The 22382-nt window shown below is 35.1% G+C and overlaps 1 protein-coding gene across 4 annotated transcripts in view; it reads left to right on the plus strand.

The window, feature by feature from the left end:
• Window positions 1-17761, plus strand: part of BRD10 (bromodomain containing 10) — a 105450-nt gene extending 87689 nt beyond the window's left edge. For all 4 annotated transcript variants that reach the window (XM_082404320.1, XM_082404321.1, XM_082404322.1 and 1 more), the window contains 3 exons: window positions 8001-8116; window positions 12137-12327; window positions 13453-17761. In XM_082404320.1, coding sequence (XP_082260446.1) covers window positions 8001-8116; window positions 12137-12327; window positions 13453-17099 — 3954 coding nt within the window. In that variant the 3' untranslated portion in view covers window positions 17100-17761. The remainder of the gene's footprint in view (window positions 1-8000; window positions 8117-12136; window positions 12328-13452) is intronic.
• The last annotated feature ends 4621 nt before the right edge of the window (window positions 17762-22382 follow it).

The following is a 22382-nucleotide window of genomic DNA, read 5'->3' on the forward strand; positions in this document are numbered from 1 at the left end:
TGGAAACCCTGTACAACAAATAAAATAAATAAGTTTCTCTACCTGTCATATTCTAGTCTTATTCGTTAGGCAAATACTTCCTCATTGTTTTCTGTGTACTATGCGTAATACCAAGGAACTTGGTTGAAATTCAGAGACTAAAACAAAGTCCTCATCCTCAAGGAATTCACTTTAGAGCTTAAGCTTTTTATCGCCAATCCTGGGGATAAATTTTTAATTTTAATCAGGATTGGTTGCGCTAACTCCTGTCCTTTTATAAAAGACTTAATCTTTTATTTTCAAGCCATTTTTTTTATTCAGAGGTCACCAGACACTCTAGACACTTGCTTTACTTCCCTTAATGACATGTTAATATATTATTTGAGAGTAAGACTTTATGGACTTTATGAAGAATCAAATATTAACTGACATGTTCAAAATAATAGTAAGAAAACAGAACTAGATGACAGGAAATGTGAACCAGAACAATAGCTGGCTGATAAGACAAAACTTCAATTGACTGTAGTCACTGAATTATCTGAAAATGCATTATCCTCATTTATTTATGGTAAGTCTTGCTTTGGGGCATTCTTTTTGACATTTAATAACTACTCTGCTCAACTAAGAACTGGATTTTAACTCTTGTTAATAGCGCTCACTGTTTCAACTTACTGCAATGTGGCATAGTCTGTATCCCATCAGGGAAACTTTCTTAAAAACAATATTTGAACACCTCTTTTCTTCTAAGAAAAGTTCCAATTAAAAGGGAAAACTGTTGTTTCGTATTTTTACATCAGCCAGAGAATTAATGCTGCGTGTTCCCAGCATGCAGTGAGCTTCAAGGAAGAATTGAACTCGGTGACAGCTCCTTCTATAATTAGAACTTCATAGTGTGGCTTTTATTCTTTGCCTTAAACTCTTTTGAATTACGTATCACACACACTTATTCAAATGTAAGTAACAATCTAAATGCCAGATATTTTTCAAAGCCCCAAGTAAATTTGTATTATTTTCTATTTAATTGTTACTCTACTGCCTTTCAGTGGCAAGAGTTCTGGAAAATTGAATTTAAATCCGTGAGGTGCTTAAGACCAAAAAATGAGCTTCACATCATTCTCTTTTTTATATTACAGAAGATATCAAAATCTTTGGAAAGCCCCTAAAATTTAAAGATAGGGTAGTTTAACCTTTTGTGAACTAGGGAAGAATACCATCCAAAAAATGGAGAAGATTGAACAGTAATAGAACTTTCCTACCATCTTACCAGACTCTGTAAAAAAGGTAAAAATGGTACATTATATATGGAAGGAAAATTAATCCCAAATCTACCAGAGAATAAAAAGGAGTCTAAATAGAAGGCCCAGAGTCCACATGTGGATCTCTAGCACTTTAAAATAGAAAAAAATCCTTGCATGGAACCAGTTTCTTTTAATGAAGATATGATGCTAACTAGTTGTAGCAGGTGCTTTTAATTAGGACAAGGCCATTTAAGGCAGATTTAGTGGCGGTAGCATGAAGTGCTAATAGACAATTGAGGAAAAAACCTACAAAAGCAGATTTTAGGAGTCCAAAACTATTAGTAATCAATAACCACTTAATATAGGGACATAGGTTATAGCCCTGTAAACCCTGCAGTCACTGCCTTAAAATATGAAACAATAACTTGTTCATAATGATGATCCAAGTCATCAAGAGTTAAATTATATTCATTGTGTACTCAGAAAATCTGGAAGACATATTTTAGGAACGTTTCTATCAATTTTTTAAAATCTTTTGCAGCTAAGTAGAAAATCTCAGTAAGCTAAGAAATTTACTTCTATAGTTTGAATACTTATTGTGGGCCTGCTCTCTGCTAGGCATTGTGATGGAGCCTGAGAAAGTAAAAATAAGTAGGATACTGACCCTGCTTTTAAGATACTCCCAGTCTTAATTTCACTTACATGGACCTTTTTATGCTCTGATGATACCATATGTAACATTACTTAGTGATTAAGATTGTGCAGTGAATTGCTTGAGAAGCCACCTTTCTGATATCAGGTATAGATTTGATAAAATTTTATTAACTTCTTTGTTACCACCAATTTACTAAAAAGAATCAAATTCAGATACTTACCCAATAGTTAATTTCTAGTTCAGGATTTTTTCTTCTTTGTGAATGAAAATGGTTACACACCATCAGTTACATACATATTGTTAGATTTTCTTCCCCAGTAATATTAACTATCTCACTGGGAATGTGATCTGTCCACCCTCTATACAAAGTCAAATGACACTGAAACTTCCAATATTATCACTGACGCAGTTGTTTGTCTTCATGCTTTCTAGTTAAATGCTAATTTAGAAATATAATGGAAATGTACATGCTGTGCAATGTAGGATATCTTTAAAATAAAGTACAAATGCTTTCCTTTTCTATTGAATTAGTCTTAAGAGAAAATGGGTGAGAGTACCTAAAGAGAAAATACTAGTATATGATAGGATAGTTCATATTAGAACCTCTGAAAGTGTGAAAATACTCTTTAACTTTTTCCATATTAATATGCAAACATTTCACTCTACTGTCTAACTAGTACTTTTTCAAGGGACTGTATACCAACAAGATGAATGCAGTGTTTTACCCCCAAAACTGTGAATATGCAGGAATATACTAATATAGTAGTAATTTCTTTAGGTGAGCAATAAGAAAAAAAAAAAAGTAAATACTTACTACCTTTTCACTTAATATTACTTAGACTAAGGAGAATGCCAAATAATTAGATTATTAACATGCTTAAATATAGTTAATTTGATTTGTGCTGTGTTTTTATACATTTGCATTTAAATTATTTGTAACCTACCTTTGGATATTGCTAGTGATTTTAAATGAGACATCTTTGCAGACAAATCCATTTGGCTTTTCTAAAAGTTATTTGAATTTTATTTGAAAAACATGATGTATTATTATCTAATCCCTTTCCACCATGTGATTTATGTCTGTGACAAGAACCAAGCCTATAACAAAAAATATTTTTTCATATGATCCCTGTTTCTGTGCTGTAACAACATATTTGTAAGTAAAAGCATGTAGAAAAAGAGCATTGATGCCTTTTTCATATATATTATGTTTTGTCCATAAAAATTATCTTTTTTATCATCTTCACAATAATACCCTTTCAATTTAAAAAAGCATTCTTTGCATATTTATATGTGATGTTAATCTTTTCTTCATATAACTGTTGATACCTATTTTGTTTAGATATAATATTATAAGAAAATCTATATAAGTAACAGAATGATTTGTGTAAACAAATTACTTTCACCTAAGTTTAATATTCAAAGCATCTAAACTTATTAAAATGTGCAAAAGATCCATGGTAATGAGACATTTAATAAACCTGGAATTTATTTGTTTTCCTCTTTTCTTCCTTCTAGATGTTCAGTGTCCCCAGCATCAGTAGATTGCCAACTCCCTCTCCTTGCAACACCCCAGCCAGCATTATGCTGGTGCTGTCATACCCGATTACTGCAGCAGAATGGAGTTTTTCTTTAGTTGTAAGGTAAGTTTCCCTCCCCACTCATTTCACACACATAGACTCAACTTTTCATTTTACAATATTGTGTAGTTTTGTAAGTTTTTTAAAAGTTTCTTTTCTCTTATGGTTCCTTAGGTTATTAACCTATCACATTCAAAAACTTACAAGACTGCATAATATAACAAAGGACTTATCTTGTAGCCATAGACCAGCTCCTTATTGTAGTAATCCCTATGAGGTTATAAAACCTTTAGTGTTTGACAGTGGGGCATCTCATGGAAAGGGAGCTGGCAATCTGCAGCTGCTGTGGACATTGGCTGAGAAAGTATTGAAAGGTAAGCCTCAAATTTAGACCGTATTGTATACCTTTGGTTCCCTGGTGTATGTTTGAATTCATACTTTGTTTTATGTTAAATTTCATAGTAAATTTATAAAAGAAAAATATATTACTCTCTTCAAAGTGACCTTCAGTAAATGTTTGAATTATTAAGTTCACATAACGCATTAGGATTATTTTAGAAAAAAATTTTTGTCCATGAAAATAGTGAGAATTCTAATACCAAAAATTGTTCATTTATCCCCATATTCACATACCTGTTCATAAAGAAAAGTCAGCACTAAATTCATATATGTAAAGCTTATTAAATGTATTTTTTACTAGAGAAACAGTTATAACACTGTTCTACAAATAACCATTTACTTAATCTTTCTATCTACTTTCTTTGATTCTGTATTGATCAGTGCAGATAAAGACTGTAAGAGCCTTTCTGATTTTCATTATATCCATATTCTCTCTTATGTGTTTGAAGATGGGGAACTTGCTGTTTTCCTTGTTTTTTTAATTCACTTTTAAACTTTAGATCACCATAGTTTTAAGTACTACTGTAATTAAACAAATGAAACAAAGTAAATTTTAGAGATTTTAATGTTTGCATTACAGAGATACCTACATGTAAATATAGGAACTTACACAGTACAGTCTCTTCTTCTTTAGGAATTGTCTGTGTGTAGCCCATGAGAGATGGCATTGTGTAGTGGAAGGAAAGTGGATTTTAGCATTCGGGAGATCTAGAATTCTAAAGTCTTCTTCCACCTACAAGTACTTCTCTGTTTACTTTAGACACTTTCCTTCTGTAAAATTATGTCCTCTGAGTTCCCTTTTAGCTTTAATAATTTCATCCTAGAAGAAACATGATAGTTTTTCCTTTATCTGTGTATATAAATAAAGTTGATCAGTCAGGAAAGCTATTGCTAATGATCTGATTTAAAGTTCAGGAAATATTTTGTTTGATTTTAAATAGATTTTTATATTAGATCCAAGTTAAGGCAGATTATTACCATTTGACTAACTTCATTTAAAAATTCATAACTTCTCTACGTTAGTTCCATTGTATACTGTGACACTCTGAGACCAGCACTAGGTAGAAAGGGACATATTATTTTATTTCCATTTGGATTGTATTGACCAAAGAAATAATAAATGAAAGAAGCAGTATGAGTTTCTCTTTTACTGTCAAGTGATTAAAGTACCTTATTACCTCAAACACCAGCCCTGGAGCAGTGATTCTGAACTTTTTTAAACCTATGCCCCCTTTTGATAGATGACACACATACCCCATGGCAGGTATAGGGATGCCCTTTGTTGAGGTCATCGTATCCTTTATATGTATCTTCTAGTCAAAACATTTTATCAGCCTTTACTTTCTATAATTTGTGTTATGAAAATAATAAACTTTTTGTTTGTTTTTCAAATACAGAATGATTAGATAGGCATTTTCAAATATAAATGAGATACCATACCATCACTACCCCAAGTTGAGAAATGCAGTATAAAGAAGGGGAAGAAGGCCAAAAAACATACATAAAGTTGAAGGCCTTAGACATTTACAAACAGGTCAGTGGGTAAAACAGAGTTATATGGAAGTTAGGACTCTATTCTCTGATTGATTTATATGACCCCTCCTGTTCAGTAGTATATTTTCTGGGCATTGGATTAATTAAAATTTAGTAACCAAAATAAAATCAAAAGGTAAAATTTTCCTAATATTTTTAAAACTCTTTCCTATAAAAATTAATGTTGTAATTTAGTAGAGACACAAACAGAGTTGATAAATGGCTTTAAGTAGTATCCAGTTACACAGTCTCCCCTTCCCGTGCTTCATCTACCTAGTCCTAAAAGTCCCATAACACTGATAGTTCTGTATTCCCTACCTCATCACCACCACACTAATCCATACAGCCACCGTACTGCCCAGGTTAACTCTGCATCTGTAATTCTTCCCCATATAACTCCCAGTTAATAAGGAATTCAGCATGCCTGGCGCCCCCTAATCCTTTAATGCTTTTCCAGTTAATTATACCGTGAAGAGAATATTCTCCCCACCTTCATTCCTTACCTCTTTCTGCTCTCTTTAGCTTAGGAAAAGTTTATTTCCACCATCACCATTTCATTTTTGAGCCAAATAGAAGTTGATACGTAGAAAAAAATAATGTTGTTGATATGCCTTGTTAAAGGGAAAAATCTCCATCTACTATTTTCTATTTTTTATTGAAACAAAATCTTACCTCATTCTGAAAAGGATTTATGATAGCTGTTACCTGCCTTTTCATCTTCCTCAAATAGCTTTCCATAGATGAAAGTTATTTCTTGCTCAGTTTTATTATTTATAATCTAATAGTTTTGTTTTCATGGGTTAGAATATGCACTTTATACTATCTCATAACATTTCTTTGAGAAAATAAACTTTTGAGGTATAACTCATTGTTAGTTGGGTCATTTTAGAATGCTTTTGACAAGATGGAAAGTCTCTTCAGGTTAGTGTATTATATGAAATAAAAGTTACTTTTCTTGAAATTTTTTCACAATACTATAATTTGTTATGCCACTGAGAAGACACAAAAATTAGTCAGTGAGCCTAGGTTCCGTATTCATTATGAGCACATGCACATATAATCTCACCTCTTCCTACTCTTCTAATGAACAATTTCCCTTCTGAAGTATAAAAACCTCAGTTAGAAATGTTGTTTATTTTTATGTGCATAAACATTGTGTTGTTTTAAAGCACAAAATTTTCAAGAGTAGGAAATACAGTGTTATTGATGACTTAGTTTTGTATGTGTCTAAAATTTCCATGACAAAGGGAAAAGTTTTAGATATATATAAAGTTGGGAAATTTATGCACAGATTTTAGAATATGCTTTGCTCTAGGGAGTGGTTATTTTTCTGCCTTAATGTTTTACCTATATGCAAATTGACTCAGAGTTCCTGTGGGGTGAAATCTAATTTTATGCAGGTTAAATGTGATCTGTAACATATATAGTTGTGTGCCTTTTGTTATAAAAGAAATAAAATGAGTGGACTATGTGGTATGTAAATTATATCTCAAAGCTGTTACCAAATAAAAAAGAAGTACAACTTGGTTATATAACAGTAAGTGACTATAGTGATGGTGGTGGTGGTGATGTGGATAGCTGGTGTACACTAACATTGTGGAGAAGGGGGAGTTGGCTACCTAAAGATATAACTTCTGTAATCTTCCTGTTCCTATGGTAGTCAAGTAATTTTATGGGTACTGATGAAATGTATCTTTACTAGAGGTTTTATAACCTGTGTCAGATTGAATTTATGTAATACAGTTTTTAAGAGGCAGTGATGTAATTAGTTCTAAAGAACTTGGACTTCACCACCAGGCAGATCTGGGTTCAAGTCAGAGAACCTTAAACAAGTCATTTAATCTCTCTGAGCCTTAGTTTCATCATTTGTTAAGTAAGGCTAAAAATGCACACACTTTAGAGGGCTTTTATAACTGCTAGTATACGTGAACTCTCATGCTCACTTGATCTCTCTCTCCCTCCCTTCCTCCCTCCCTCTCCGTTTGTCTCTCTCTCTCTGTCTCTTTCTCTCCAAGTATGAATGAAATACTTAGGATAATACTTAGCAAATGGAGGGCATGTCAGAAATTAACCGTTAGTATAGCATGATAGTATTGAAAATGGTGACCAGTTGTTTGCTTTTCTGTGCTGGAAACATTTTTAAATAAAATAATTGTAAAATTTCCTAAGGAAGTTTGTTAAGATGGCTTTTGAATAGGATAACAATTCAGGCTTTCTCTCTTTTTTTCCCCACTGTTTTGGAAAAATTACAGAAACTTTACAGAAGTGAGCAATGTCATTTACATAGTTATATAAATGTTTGTATCTTTACATGTGTTTTAGTGATTTATAAAAATGTTTATAATTGACCCAATTAAAAACTTTAAAAAAATTTTTTATCTTCTGGTTTAATTAAATGGGTTTTAGATTTCTCCTGTAGAATTGAGAATCTTTAAAGTATATCAAAGAAGATTTATTATAGGATATTTTCCTCCTTGCTGCAACCTTCTGAAGAAGAGATATGTACTTATTTGATGGGTATTGGCATTTTGTTTTGTTTTTTACTCAGAAAATAAGTCTTGGCGTTTACTTTTGGATTAAGTCTAAGGAATTTACTTTTAAAATTGTGTTTTTTAGGGCAAATGGTATCATCGGAGGCAAGCTGTAAAAGAATTGCATAGTACATTGATACGTCTTTTAAATGAATTGCTGCCATGGGAACCAAAGTTAATGAAAGCTTTTCAAAGAAACAGGTAAATCAAGCTTTATTATCTGTTTTACTTTTTAAGGCTCTTACTTTATGATTATGGAAGGTGTCCTGGTATCATTTAGTATAGTTTTCCATTGATTCGTAATTCAGATATTTTTGAGTACCTACTGTGTACAAGGTACCTCCTAAGCCCTGACAAAGTACTGTTGATTAAACAAAACTCTTACTGTGTGGTTTATATTCTTTTTTCTCCCCCATTTTTTTTCATTGTGGTAAAATGCACAAATAAAATTTACCATCTTAACTAGTTTTAAGTGTACTGTTCAGTGATATTAAATACATTCATGATGTTGTGTCACTGTAACCCCATCCATCTCCAGAACTTCATCTTGTGAAACTAAAATGCTATACCTGTTAAACGATAACTCCCCATTCCCCCCTTCCCCCCATCCCGTGGCAACCACCATTCTACTTTCTGTATCTATGATTTTGACTAAGTACCTCATATAGTACAAAATATTTGTCTTTTTGTGACTGGCTTTATTTCACTTAGCATAATGTTCTCAGGGTTCATCCATATTGCAGCATATGTCAGAAGTTACTTCCTTTTAAAGGCTGAATAATATTGCATTTTATGCATATACCACATTGTGCTTATCCATTCATCTGTAATGGGCATTTGGGAGGCTTTTCATGTTTTAGCTATTATGAATAATGCTGCTATGAACATGGGTGTACAAATATCCAAGACCCTGCTTTCAAATTTTGGGGTGTATACCTAGAAGAGGAATATGGTAATTCTACTTTTAATTTTTTGAGGAACTACCATACTGTTTTCTACAGTGACCGTACAATTTTACATTCCCACCAACAGTTACAAGAGTTCCAGCTTCTCCACATCCTCACCAACATTTGTTATTTTCTTTTTTTTTAATTGCCATCCTAATGAATATGAGGTGGTATATCATTGTAGTTTGGATTTGCATTTCCCTAATGATTAGTGAAATTGAGTGTTTTTTCATGTGCTTATGGCAATTTATATATCTTTGGAGAAATGTTTAGAGATTTTTTTGATTATTGATTCAATTTCCTTACTAGTTATAAGTCTATTCAGACAGACAAACTCAAATGTCAGATGGTGATAAGTGCTGTGAAGAAAAATGAAGCAGGTTAAGGGGAATAAGAAATGCTTAGTTTGGATGGGATAATGATTGCTCATTTACCAGGGTGTTGGGGAACGCTTCCCTGATGAGTTGATGTTTGAAAAGAGACCTGAAGGAAATAGGGGAGAGAGCCAAGTGGATATCTAAGGGAAAAGAAGATGTAGAAGCCCTAAGGTTAAAAGCATGATTGACATTTATAGGAAATGCAAAGGGGCAAGAATAACCAGAGCTGAGTGAGTGAGGAGGAAAGTGGTAAGAGTCAAGAGTCAGAGAAGTATAGGGAAAGGTAGCCGGATCATGTACGTGTTTAAGGATTTTGGCTTTTACTCTGAGATGAGAAGCCATTGAAGAGCTTTAAACAGAGGAAGTACATGATCTGACTTATGTTTTAAAGCACTCGCTCTGCCTGTTCTGTTGAGATAGTGTAGTGTGGGATGACGATAAAGGCAGGGAAGTCAGTTACACTATAGTAGTAGTGCAGGCAAAAAATGACAGTGGCTTGGACCATGATAGTAGCAATGCAGATGGCAAGGAGTGCTTGGATTCTGGATAGATCTTGAAAGTAAGACTGGTAGAATTTCCTTAAGGCTTGCATATGGAGTGTCAGAAAAAAATGAGGAGAAAAAGATGGTGCCTAATATTTTTTATCTAAACAACTGGAATAATGCAATTGCCATTAGCTGAGATAGGGGAAACAAAGAAGTAGTTTTGGGGAGGGGGTGGATTCAGGAGTTTGGATTTCAACATGTTAAGTTTGATATGCCTTTCAGATGTCTAATTGGAGTTACTGAGTAGGCAGTTTAGCATATGAGTCCCAGTTAAAGGGAGTAAGCCAGGCTGGAGGTATACATTTGGGGGTTGTCAGGATATAGATTATATTTAAGCTGTAAGGTGGTAGAAATCACCTAGTATATGAGCATAGATAAGAGAGACTGAACCCTGGGACATTCCAACAGTTAGAGGTGATGGAGATGGTAGGACTCAGCAGAATTGACTGAGAAGGAGTATTCAGCAAGGTAGGAGCATAACCAAGAGTGGTGTCTTAGAAACCAGGTAAAGAAGATGTTTTAAAAAGGAGGCTGCTCATGATGGATTGAGGAAGATGAGGACGAGAATTCATTGTTAAATTTGACAATATCATTGATGAGCTGTGTTGATACAGCTGTGGGTAAAAGTCTAAGGAGTCTGTTCAAGAGAATTAGGGGTGAGGAATTGGAGTTTTTCTATAAAAGTAGAGCAGAGAAATAGGGCAGTACCTGGAAGGACAAGTTGGAGTCAAGTTGGGTCATTTGTTTTTATTAATGGGAGAAATAACATGTTTGTATACTGGTAGAAATGATTGAATAGAGAGGCAAAAATGAACTCAGACAATGGAAGGGACGTTTGGTTGAGTGAGTTTCTTGACTAGGTGAGAGAAGATGCATAAGTTGGAAGGGTTAGCTTAGGTAGGAAGATGAAGAATATGAGTACAGGTGAAGGTCTTAAGTTGCAGACGAGGTGTGAGCATATGAGAGTTCTTGTCTGATTGCTTCCATTTTCCCTGAAATAAGGAGCAAAGTTATTAGCTGAGGTGAGAAGACTGAGAAGGGAGGAACATTATACTACCCCTATAGAATATATAGATATTTCTAAAATGAAATTAATTTTACAGTTATCCTTTGGTAACCCACTCTAGTATCTTACAGCCCTCATCTGCTCTATAAAACCCTTAAGCAATAATTGAAAGATAAATAAATTGAGAGTAATTATTAACTAACATTTATTGAATATTTATGTGCCACACAAACTATGAAGTAAGTGCTATTATTATCCTCATTGTACAAATAAGTAAACTGATGCTTAGAAAGTTTAAGGAACTTGCCCAAAGTCTTACAACTGTTAAGTGACAGAGGTGAGATTTAAACTCCAATATGCACACATAGGAATTTTTTTTTTTTTTTGATGTGGACTATTTTCAAAGTCTTTATTGAATTTGTTACAACATTGCTTCTGTTTTATGTTTTGGCTTTTTGGCTGCAAGGCATGTGGGATCCTAGCTCCCTGACCAGGGATCGAACACACTCCCCCTGCATTGGAAGGCGAAGTCCTAACCACTGGACCGCCAGGGAAGTCCCAAACAGATAGGAATTTGTGGCAAAAGTAAATTGGAGAATGTATGTTCAGATTTTTTTTAAACAAACAAAAATAAACAAAGGGTAAAAGTAAAATAGAGAAACTCAGTTGAAAACAAATGAATAATAAAGGATCTCTAAAATATCATGTAATCATTTGGAAATGTTTCTATCTCTCTTAGTGTTATAGAAACATAGGTATTATGTTTTTATGTGAAAAGGATCTCTGAAAGATCACTTTTCAGCTTTGTTTCCCTATGCTTAATTTAAAAAAATAATTTCTAGTGAGACCCAAAGGTTTAGATATGATTGCTCTCAGGATTAAATGATGGATTGTTTTTGTTTGTTACTCTTTGTATAATAGTCAAAAATAATACACACTGTTTCTTAGAACTTTCTGATTAACTCTTTTAAATGACCTTTTAAACTATATTATAATCAGCAATTTTAAGACTATCTCAAATCTATTTCTATCAGTGCAGCTAGAAAAAAAATTACCTTTTTCACATTTAATAGGTCTAACAGCAGCCTTTAGAAAGACAAATAGGTGTATGTTCGAACACTTTATTCTGAAATTGCAGATATAATTTTTTAAGTTTCTTATGCCTACACCCTGTGTTTTGTCTTCTTGAACAATAGTCATTGGCATCTTAGACACACTTGGTTAAAACATAGGTTTAGTGACTTAATTGAAAATACTAAAATATAGCTTAAAATGTTAGAAGTTACTTTAGCTTCCAAGAGTTCAATACGTACGTATTGTTTGTTGTGTCGAATATTTTTCTTCAGGAGTCGCCTAAAGAAAGACTATGATGATTTCAGAAGACAGCCTGATCACGATAAATTTACTGGAGAACCGTGGACTGCTGAAGAAGGTGAAGGAGATCCTGGAAAAGAATCTCCAAAAGTAGAACTCAGTAGCAAGTCTATAGACACCACAGAACCTCTAGATATCCTGGAGAAGGACCATTTTGATTCAGGTAGGCATTCAAACTTTCTTTAAATCAACACTAAAAGCACAAAGAGAAATTTTAGTATCTTTTGTGGAGATAAAGGATAATCTGGTTAATGAAGTTCATTGATTGGGGAAATCTGTTATGTTTGAAGGTGTACTAATGTCTTATTAAAGGTTCTTTGGAGTCATTATTACTGTTCTAGGAGTTTCTGGAGTCAGTGCCCAACTCCAAACTGTAGGCTTGTTATTGCTCATTACAGACCACACATCATTGATATGCAGTCCCTTTGAAATAGGTTTAGCCTTTTCTTTTTATTATTATTATTTTTGAAGCACTATTTCTGATGTTTGCTTTAAATGGAACTTGTCAAGTCCCTAATAATTGTGAAGATTTTTTTTTTTTTTTAATGAGGAATGATCAAGGTTGATGGCCTAATAAGACCAGAGTGGACACCTCATTCTTATAAGGAGGCTGGATAAGATGATCTGTAATTCATTTCAACTTATCAGATTATTTTATTCTATAAATCTAGTTAAATAACTTTCTTTAGTTATCTAAGAGGTATAAAAATTTGTGGTTAGAAATGTATTAACCTATTGTTTTCCATGTCTGGTGAATTGAAAAAGAGTAACTTCTCATCAACCCAGTTTGATCAGATATGAATATAAATTTTTTACTGTAGGAATAATTAAACACCAGAAAAATCTGGACATTTTTTATTCCGTAGAGTCTCTCTCTCTAAAAATAGAAAATATGGAGAACCATCTCTCTGTGATATGAAGGTTTCCCTATCTAGAAGGAGAGAACTAGATTCCTTTCCAAATCTAAATTCTGAGCCCTATTGCTGTCTTGAGTATCTCTTTAAAAGATGTAAACTTTCCTTTTACACTTGTATTGGCAGCAGAATTTGATCAAAAATAATTTCCTTATTAATAATATGTTGTTCTTGGGAATGGTTACAATGTCAGGATTACCATGTCAAAGGTCACCTTACCTTAATTTCCATCAGTGGTACTGAGACTTTTGAATCGCCCTACAGGTTTCTTAATAAATTGCTTGTTCAAAGATTGACTTTCTTTTTTATAATTGGTCTTACCATTGCTATTTTGCTGTTTTATATAAACAAAATGCTTGTTTTATAATTTTCAGATGATATGAAATTGTCAGAAATAGATTTACCTATGGCCAGAAGCAAGTTGCTGAAAAAAGAATTGCCTTCTAAAGATGTACCTAAGACACTGCCTAAAACACTTAAACGACAGTCCAAACAAACTAATTATCTGGATGATAGCACAAAAGAGCTTTCCCCAAGGAAGAAAGCAAAGTTAAGCACAAATGAGACAACAGTTGAGACTGTAGAAGGTGATATGCAAATTGACTGTTTGAATGAATCAAAGCATACAGAGCCACTGTTTGCAGAGTCATTTGCCTCATTGGATTCAACACCAGTGTCTACTCTCCAGAAAGGGACCAAACCTATTCAGGCCTTGCTTGCAAAGAATATTGGGAACAAAGTGACCTTAACAAATCAACTGCCCCCTTCCACAGGTAGAAGTGCTCCTGCTGTGGAAAAGCCAGTTATATCTCCTCCAGAAGCAAGCCCCATAAAGCCAGCATTGACCTGCCACACCAGTACAAAAGGTCCTTTACAGATGGTATACAAAATGCCCTGTGGCCAGTGGTTGCCCATAGATCTTCATAACAGCTCTGTAAAGATTCAGATGCAACCTATGCTGGATCCTAAAACAGGAGAAAAAATCATGCAGCAGGTTCTCATTCTGCCTAAGAATTTTGTAATTCAGCACAAGGAAGGGAAAGCAGTTGCAAAAGAAATACCACCACTTCAACAAAAAGGTACAGAACAACATGGTTCATCTTTCCCACAGACAGCAAATGTAAACTCTTCTTTAGCATCAGTTCTTGTCAACCCAACAGGAACTGTTTCTACCCAACTACCTAATGCAGCTTTCAACAAGACAGTTATACCTTTGTCAAATGTGAGTAATGCTAGACCACAGCCTTCGACACCTGTAACCTCCATAAGTAATTTATTAACACCACCAGTTAAGACTAGCCAGAGTGAGGCAGGAAAAGTCAAGAATGCAGTTTCACCAGCCGCATTCCCCCAGCCCATTGCTTCACCCACCATTTCCTCAACAGTTCAGCCTCAGTTATCAGCAACAACACTAAATGAATCTACAAATCCAGGTAGTTCCCTCAACTGTTTTGCACAACAAACTGCTGATTCTTCTGAAGCAAAGCAAGAACTGAAAACTGTATGCATAAGAGATTCACAGTCAATTCTTGTTAGGACACGAGGTGGGAACACTGGAGTTGTAAAAGTACAGACCAATCCAGATCAAAATTCATCCAATAGTTTATCTTCAAGTTCAGTTTTTACTTTTGCTCCTCAGCTTCAGGCATTTCTAGTGCCAAAATCAACAACTTCATCATCCTCTGCTTTTTCACCAGTAGCTGGAACAACTGCTACATCTAGTCTCCCACCTTTTGGCCAAGCACCTACTTCTGTTTCCATTCCAGCTGGCTTTAATCCATCCACGGGGAAAAATCTTAAATTTACATTAAGCCAACCTTCCTGCAGTAGTAATTTGGGGCACATGATAGATAAAGCTTCACACATGCCCACCTCTCCCTTAAAGTCTTCTGCTTCTTCTAGCACTCTCCTACCATCAACAGCAAATAGTTCAGTAAGCGTAATTAGCATATCAACAGGAAATTTTGGACAAACCAATGCAAATGTTATTCATACACCAGCTAAACAGCAACAAGTAGATTATGTCACAAAAAGTTACCCTGTTACAAGATCAGAAGCAACAGCAGCAACAAATGAAGATATGGTCAGTGGGACTCCAGTTCAGAAACTTATGCTGGTGTCAGCTCCATCTATTCTTTCTTCTGGCAGTGGAACTGCAATTAATGTGGCACCTGCACCAACATCTACAGGTGTTTCTGCCCAGAAATTAGTTTTTATTAATGCTGCAATTCCCAGTGGCACTTCAACCCCAACTATTGTGGCAGAACCATTAAAACAAACTCTTCCTCCTCCCTTGAGTAAAACATATGTTAAGGCTCCAGAGCAGCCCCAGATAGTACTAATTCCATCTACAGTGGGAGCACCAATAAAAATAAATTCGTCACCAACTGTGTCTCAGATAAAAGATGTGAAAATTGGGCTAAACATAGGCCAAGCAATTGTAAATACTTCAGGCAGTGTGCCAGCTATACCATCAATTAACCTATTGCAAAATGTAACCCCAAAAGGAGAAGAAAAAAGTACCAAGGGCTATGTTTTGCCACTGTCAACAAGTGGTAATTCAATTCCAGTAAGCTCAAATTTTGTGAGTCAAAATATTACTCCTGTTAATGAATCAGTGGTTTCTGCTTCAAGAACAGTAAACATGTTTTCAGTAACAGGAGCAAATGTATCTTTGGGTTCTCTTTCAGTGACCTCAACCTCTGCCTCAGTTGGGACACAACCTCCTGTTTTAGTCAGTGGAAATGATACCTCTTCAAGAATTATGCCTATTTTGTCAAATAGACTTTGCACGTCAAATCTCGGAAACACTGTGGCTATATCAACTGTGAAAACAGGACATCTTGCATCATCTGTTCTGATTTCAAATACACAACCAACAGTGTCTCCTAAATGTCTAACATCAGCTTTGCAAATCCCTGTTACTGTTGCCTTGCCTGCATCTGTGACTGTATCCCCTAAAATAATCAACACAGTTCCACAAGCCGCAACAGTACCAGGAGCCACACGTTCTGTATCTCTTTCTAAAAGACAATCTCGGACTTCCGTCCAGTTTCAGTCACCAGGGGTTTCAACTCCAGTGCCAACAACTATAAACACAAATAAACCTCAAACTGAATTTCCATCCTCTTCACCGAATCAAGGTAAAATAATTAACATTTCCAATTTTGCTTCTCTGCCAAACCAGCAACTGTCCCCTGCTTTCGTAAAATCAACCCCCAGTTACAGTTCTGCTCCAGCTGGCACTGCCGTTCACACTGGTGCAGCACCATCAAATGTAACTAGTGTGGCAGGGGGCCAGTTCAGTGAGCCTTGTATTCAGCAAAAAATAGTCATCAATACCAGTACGCCTTTGGCACCTGGCACACAAATCATGATTAACGGAACCCGCTTTATTGTTCCCCCACAAGGTCTTGGAGCTGGCAGCCATGTTCTCCTTATATCCACTAATCCAAAATACGGACCTCCCTTAGTTCTTAACAGTGGCCAAGGCATTCAGCCTACACCGGTAGATAACCTGGCCCAGAAGATCACGCTAGCATCAAATAATTCTTTAAGTGGGCAACCTGTGAAACATTCTCTAAGAAGCTCTACAAAAATTGTAAACTCTCTTGGGAGTGCAAGTTCTCTACCCACAGTACATGCAGCACCACAGATCATAAACCCAGCTGCTGAAGTTTCTGTACCACCTCCTGCACCAACAGTGTCATTGACTTCAGTAATTAAGTCTCCTCCAGCTACTCTTTCGGCTAAGACATCTTTGGTTTCTGCCATTTGCTCTAGTAATCCTTCACTGCCAAGTAGCACTTCAGTAGTTCATTTGGATACATCAGTCAAAAAATTGTTGGTCAGCCCAGAAGGAGCCATTTTGAATACCATAAATACTCCAGCATCTAAGGTTTCTTCACTCTCTTCATCACTCTCTCAAATTGTTGTATCTGCCAGTCGAAATCCTGCCTCTGTCGTCTTCCCTGCTTTTCAGTCATCTGGCTTAGAGAAGCCTGACACAGCTGCATCTTGAATTTAGACTAAACGAGCCAGTTTTTAAATAATGGGGCATTGTTTTGACTCCCATAAAAATTTTAACTTTATTATACTGTTGAAAACATATTATACATAGTTTGTGTGTGTGTGTGTATGTGTGTTTTGATGTATCTTTTCATTAGCTTGCAACAAGGCTTTGTTTTTCTTGGGGAGGGAAAAATCTGTTCCATTTCACTCATTGGTATGAGTATGTTTTCAAAGGTTATTTGTTTAAAATAGACAGTCAGGACTTACCTGCCTATATAACATGAATTGAACAAAGTCAAATTTGACTAGTTTGGAGTAAGCTAGGCTTTTGCACACTTGCATTGACATGTTTCTTCTTGAATTTGGACTGTTGCAGCGTGGCTCTATGGTATGGTATTCTGTGTCTTTAGTGGAATCTTATTTTTATTTCTGTAAGAAAATATATATATATATATATTTATGCATTGTGAAAATGCAGTCCATTGTGTAAAATTGTACATATTCCTAAATCCTTAACAACCTGTACTAAACTATATGTACAAAGAACTATGCTGTCTTATTTATGTTTTGTTTACATAATGTATAGTTTTTTAAGTATTTTAGTAATTTTGGACCAGTGAACTGTTAGCATCAATGCAGAAGAATCTGCATGTAATAAACTGAGTTGCTGTATTTCCTTGTTTGAATACCATTTTTAAAGTGCGTTCTTGTTCCATTGAAAGACTACATGATATAATATGAGGACAGATCTTTACAAAAAGGAATTTAGGCTAGGAAATTTGAATTAATAATAGCATTTGTACAAGGCTTTAGAATTTACAAACTTTACTTCCACATATCTCATTTGACTTTCACAGTACTCTTGAGAGCTTAAATGATGTGCCCTAGGTCACTCAGCTAGTTGGTGGTATAGCCAGTATTTGAACCTAATGCTTAAAATCATTTCTGCATAACTTTACATTACTTCTGCTTTAAAATTTCGCTCTGGATTTCAGTGTTTTAACTTTTTTCTCTTAATCCACCACCAGATTCTACATTGATCAAAATAAGTAGTCTTAAAGGCCAGTGTGTTTGGTCTGTGTTTATACATCCCAAATATGTTTTTTTAACTTTTTATTTTTAAATAATTTTAGATTTACAGGAAGTTGCAATGATAGTACAGAGAGGTTTGGGGTACCCTTCACCTAGTTTCCCCCGATACGTTTATTTTTACATTGAGGGGTTGGTTCATAGTTGACTGATTTTCCAAAATGATATTTAAAAACATGAATTTTGTTTGTTTAGAATGACAAATGAATGTGAACACTTTCAATTATTTATAAGTACTCTCTTTTTGTGTGTATTTTTCAATTACAGAGCAGTTACTTAAATTCCATTGTAAAGCAATGTTTATATGGATCAGCTTATTCTTGGGGTTCAACTTTATGGTATTTCAGAATTTGCCTCATTTTAAATAAAAGGTAGATTTTATACTTATTTGATGTTTATATCCATTATCTTATTTGGGATACTGATTGTAAACTCATCCACATTCCATTTATAATGATATTATTAAACCTGATCACATGGAGTTGTAGTCTAGGGTTGAAGAGTAGGCCTAAAGAGTTCTTTTGAAACTACGTTAAAATTTATTAGTTGAAGAGAGCAGTGAGGGTATTCCTGGAAAGTTGCTAAAGGCTCTCAAAGCCTATATTTATACTCGTAAGACAGTACCTTTGCTGATCATGTCTATGCTTCACTCTGTAGTCACCTTCCCCCTTTCCTTGTCAGTTTAGAAACCTTGGATTTCAGGGGGAAGTGGGTGATGTTTGAAGTACATTGCACTGTACATACACGGTGCACAATAAATGAATGTATTTACCTACTCAACTTTTTAAAACAAAACAGCCTAAAACTGTTCATCTTTTGTCTGAAAAGAATTCTCTACACCACTTCCAGAAACGAATTTACCGAATTACTTATGAGGCACTTGATTCCCAGTGAAGGCCCCTCACTTATTAACCACTAATTCTTTTCTGACTCCTAAATCAAAATCCTAATATGACTTTCAAAGCTCTGTGTGATCTGGTGAACCTTAAAGTCCCTGCTCCCCTTTTAGGCTTTTAGAGCCTAAACGGCTCTTCAGTCTGTTCCTGCTTACCTCTCCAGCTTCCTTTCAATTGACTCTCCCCCTTGCTTTCCGTACTCTAGTTTCCTTTTAGTTCCTAGAAAGTTCAAGACCTCAAGGTCTTCCCAGATGTTCCCTTTAACTTAATGTTTCATTTCAGCTTCTCATTACATATTATATAACTCCCTCTCCTTACCCCAGCCAGCATCATGGTATTGCAGTCACTCAGAGATTGAGGTCATAGTGTGAGAAATGCATAGTACTCCTTCACAACTGTAATAAAATTATCTGTATGCAAGTATTTAATGCCTGTCATTTTTTAAAAGAGAGAGACCTTGTCAGTCATCTTCATCGTCACCCCAGCAACTGGCACATAGTAGATATTCAATATGTATTTGTTGAATGAGTGAGGAATCTAGTTAGCTTCTTATATTATTTAAGGTCTAGTTTACTTTTAAAAAAATAATGCCCCATTTTTACTAGAAATTTGACTAAATTAATAGATTTATATAATCAAAAAGTCAAATTCTTTTTCCTTTGCCTCCAGTTTGGTAGGTCATGTGGATTTCTGGGATCTTGGCCAAAGAGTACCAAGTCAGATTCCTCAGTTCTTTGTGTTCAGTGTTATTAAGTATTCTTAAAGGTCATCTATTAAAGCATTCATGTAAAGGAAGAAAAGTCACCACAATGCTACCTGAAAGACTTCATGGTCCTGGAAGGGTGTGTTTCTACCCTTAGTGTAGAATTAGTAGGCCATTTGGATGTCGGTATTCAATATCATTTTAAATGCTAAGATAAAACATGCTGAAATAACATACCTCCTTCTCATGTGTTAGCTCTTTTCTCTCATTCCCTATGGTTTTTCCTACCAAAAAAACTCCTTTGTGATTATATATATATATATATATATATATATATATATATAAAATACTAAGTGGCTGTTTAGATTCCTGCTTTCATTCCAAGATTCCAATTTTATTGATATATTTAATAAGTAATTGACATCAATAGTTTTATGATCAAAGCAGCGATGACTATAATATACACTAAGATAAATGAAAATGTTTGTTTGGTCTAGTATATCATTGACTTAGAATGAATTTAGAAATAATATTAAAAGCTTGAGAAGATGGCAGGATCTGAAAGTGATCTAAGAAATTTGATGGGGAGTTTAGTTATTCAAAGTTATACTGTACTGTAACATAGAGATGATACATAACTCACCTTAAGTTCATTCCAGAGGTTGTATTGCCAACACCTGAACCCGAAGCCTCATTGTCACTATAATGCTGTCATCTGCCCCAGGTATTTTTCTTCATTTGTTCAAAAAGCACTTACTATGCACACCATGGTGCTTGATGCTTGCTTGTTTATTAACAAGAAAGCTGAAGGGCATGGCATGGTTCAGGTTCTTACAGTTTAACCTGGAGACAAACTGTGAAAAAAATCTACAGTTTTTTGGTTCTACAGAACCAAAACTGTGTTCTTATGTATGTAATCTTTAATATTCTTAATGTAGTTATCAACATAAACTCAAAGCATAATTAATCAACATAAAATCAAAGAGTTGTGGAAATTCATTCTACACGTTTATTGAGAACCATATAGTACAAAAGATGTTGTAGGAACAGCATAGATAAGTAAGATCCCATCCCGGTCCTCAACACAAAAATCAAAAGAATATAACAAGCTAAAAGTAAATGTCAGAGGAATAAAGAACTAAGAGTTTAGTAGGGAGGTGCCAGAGGATTCAAACACAAGGTGGCGTTTGTGACGGGACAAAGTATGTTTAGAACCAAGCCTGCAGAGACTCAGTCTCACAATATCACAAGGAAGTTAACAGTACTCTATTGTATATTTGAAAGTTGCTAAGAGAGTAGATCTTTTTTTTTTTTTTTTTTTTTGCAATTTTATTTATTTTTTTAAACGTATTTATTTACTTATTTTTGGCTGCTTTGGGTCTCTGTTGCTGCGCACTGGCTTTCCCTAGATTCGGGGAGTGGAGGCTGCTCTTTGTTGCAGTGCGCGGGCTTCTCATTGTGGTGGCTTCTCTTGTTGCGGAGCATGGACTCTAGGCATGCGGGCTTCAGTAGTTGTGGCACTCGGGCTCAGTAGTTGTGGCTCACAGGCTCTAGAGCGCAGGCTCAGTAGTTGTGGCACACGGGCTTAGTTGCTCCGCGGCATGTGGGATCTTCCCGGACCTGGGCTCGAACCCATGTCCCCTGCATTGGCAGGCAGATTATTAACCACTGCGCCACCAGGGAAGTCCGAGAGTAGATCTTAAAAGTTCTCATCACAAGAAGAAAAAATTGTAACTGTGTGGTGAATGTTAACTTATTGTGGTTATATGTCAATTGTACCTCAATTTTTTAAAAAAGAAGCACAAGGAACATATAAGGAACAGCGCAACTGGGTTTGAATAGAATATTACGGGTTAAGAGGACTAATGGGGAATGATTAAAAAGTAGGTTGTGTTGGGTGATAGAGGGCTGAAAAATATGCTGAAAGTAACTGGGAAGCTACTGAAGCTTTGGAAGCAAAAATGACATTCACATGTAAGGTGAAGATTATTAAAGTACCACCCAGGATTACCATTCAGGATTGCTATGAGAATTAGATAAGATAATGCCTGCCACATAGTAAATGTTAATAAATAGTAGCTGCTATCATTCAACTGACTAGAGACAGGGAGGCCAATTGATTACTCGGTGAGTTGAGCAGGTGATGTGAAGACCTGTCACCTGGCAGTAATGGTAGCAACAGAGAGGTGACGGGGGCAAAAAAGATGGACACTATTTAAATTGAAAAGGGTAGAGAAAGGGGTTTTTTTTTTAAGGGAAAGCTGTTTGCCTATAAAATTTAGAAACATTTAAGCAACAAAATATCATGAACAAAGTGTTATCTCCCCTAAATTAATCTATGAGTTTAGTGCTAAACTAATGAAAATACTAATAGTTTCATTTGGGGGTGGTGTTTTGTTCGATTTTGTTTGGGGTTTTGTTTTTGGTGGGGTTCTTGTTTGGGGTTTTTTTTGTTTTGTTTTTTAAAAAAAGAATTTATTTGCAACTGCAAAGGGGAAAGATGGTTCTCATAGCAATCTTTTAGCACCTGGAATGTTGGAACATTCTGTTGGTTCATCCACTATGAGCATATCGGTGGAAAACCATATGAAAATACAAACTTCTG

Source organism: Balaenoptera borealis, assembly GCF_965194805.1.
Source record: "Balaenoptera borealis genome assembly, chromosome: 8".
In the NCBI taxonomy this organism is placed as follows: Eukaryota; Metazoa; Chordata; class Mammalia; order Artiodactyla; family Balaenopteridae; genus Balaenoptera; species Balaenoptera borealis.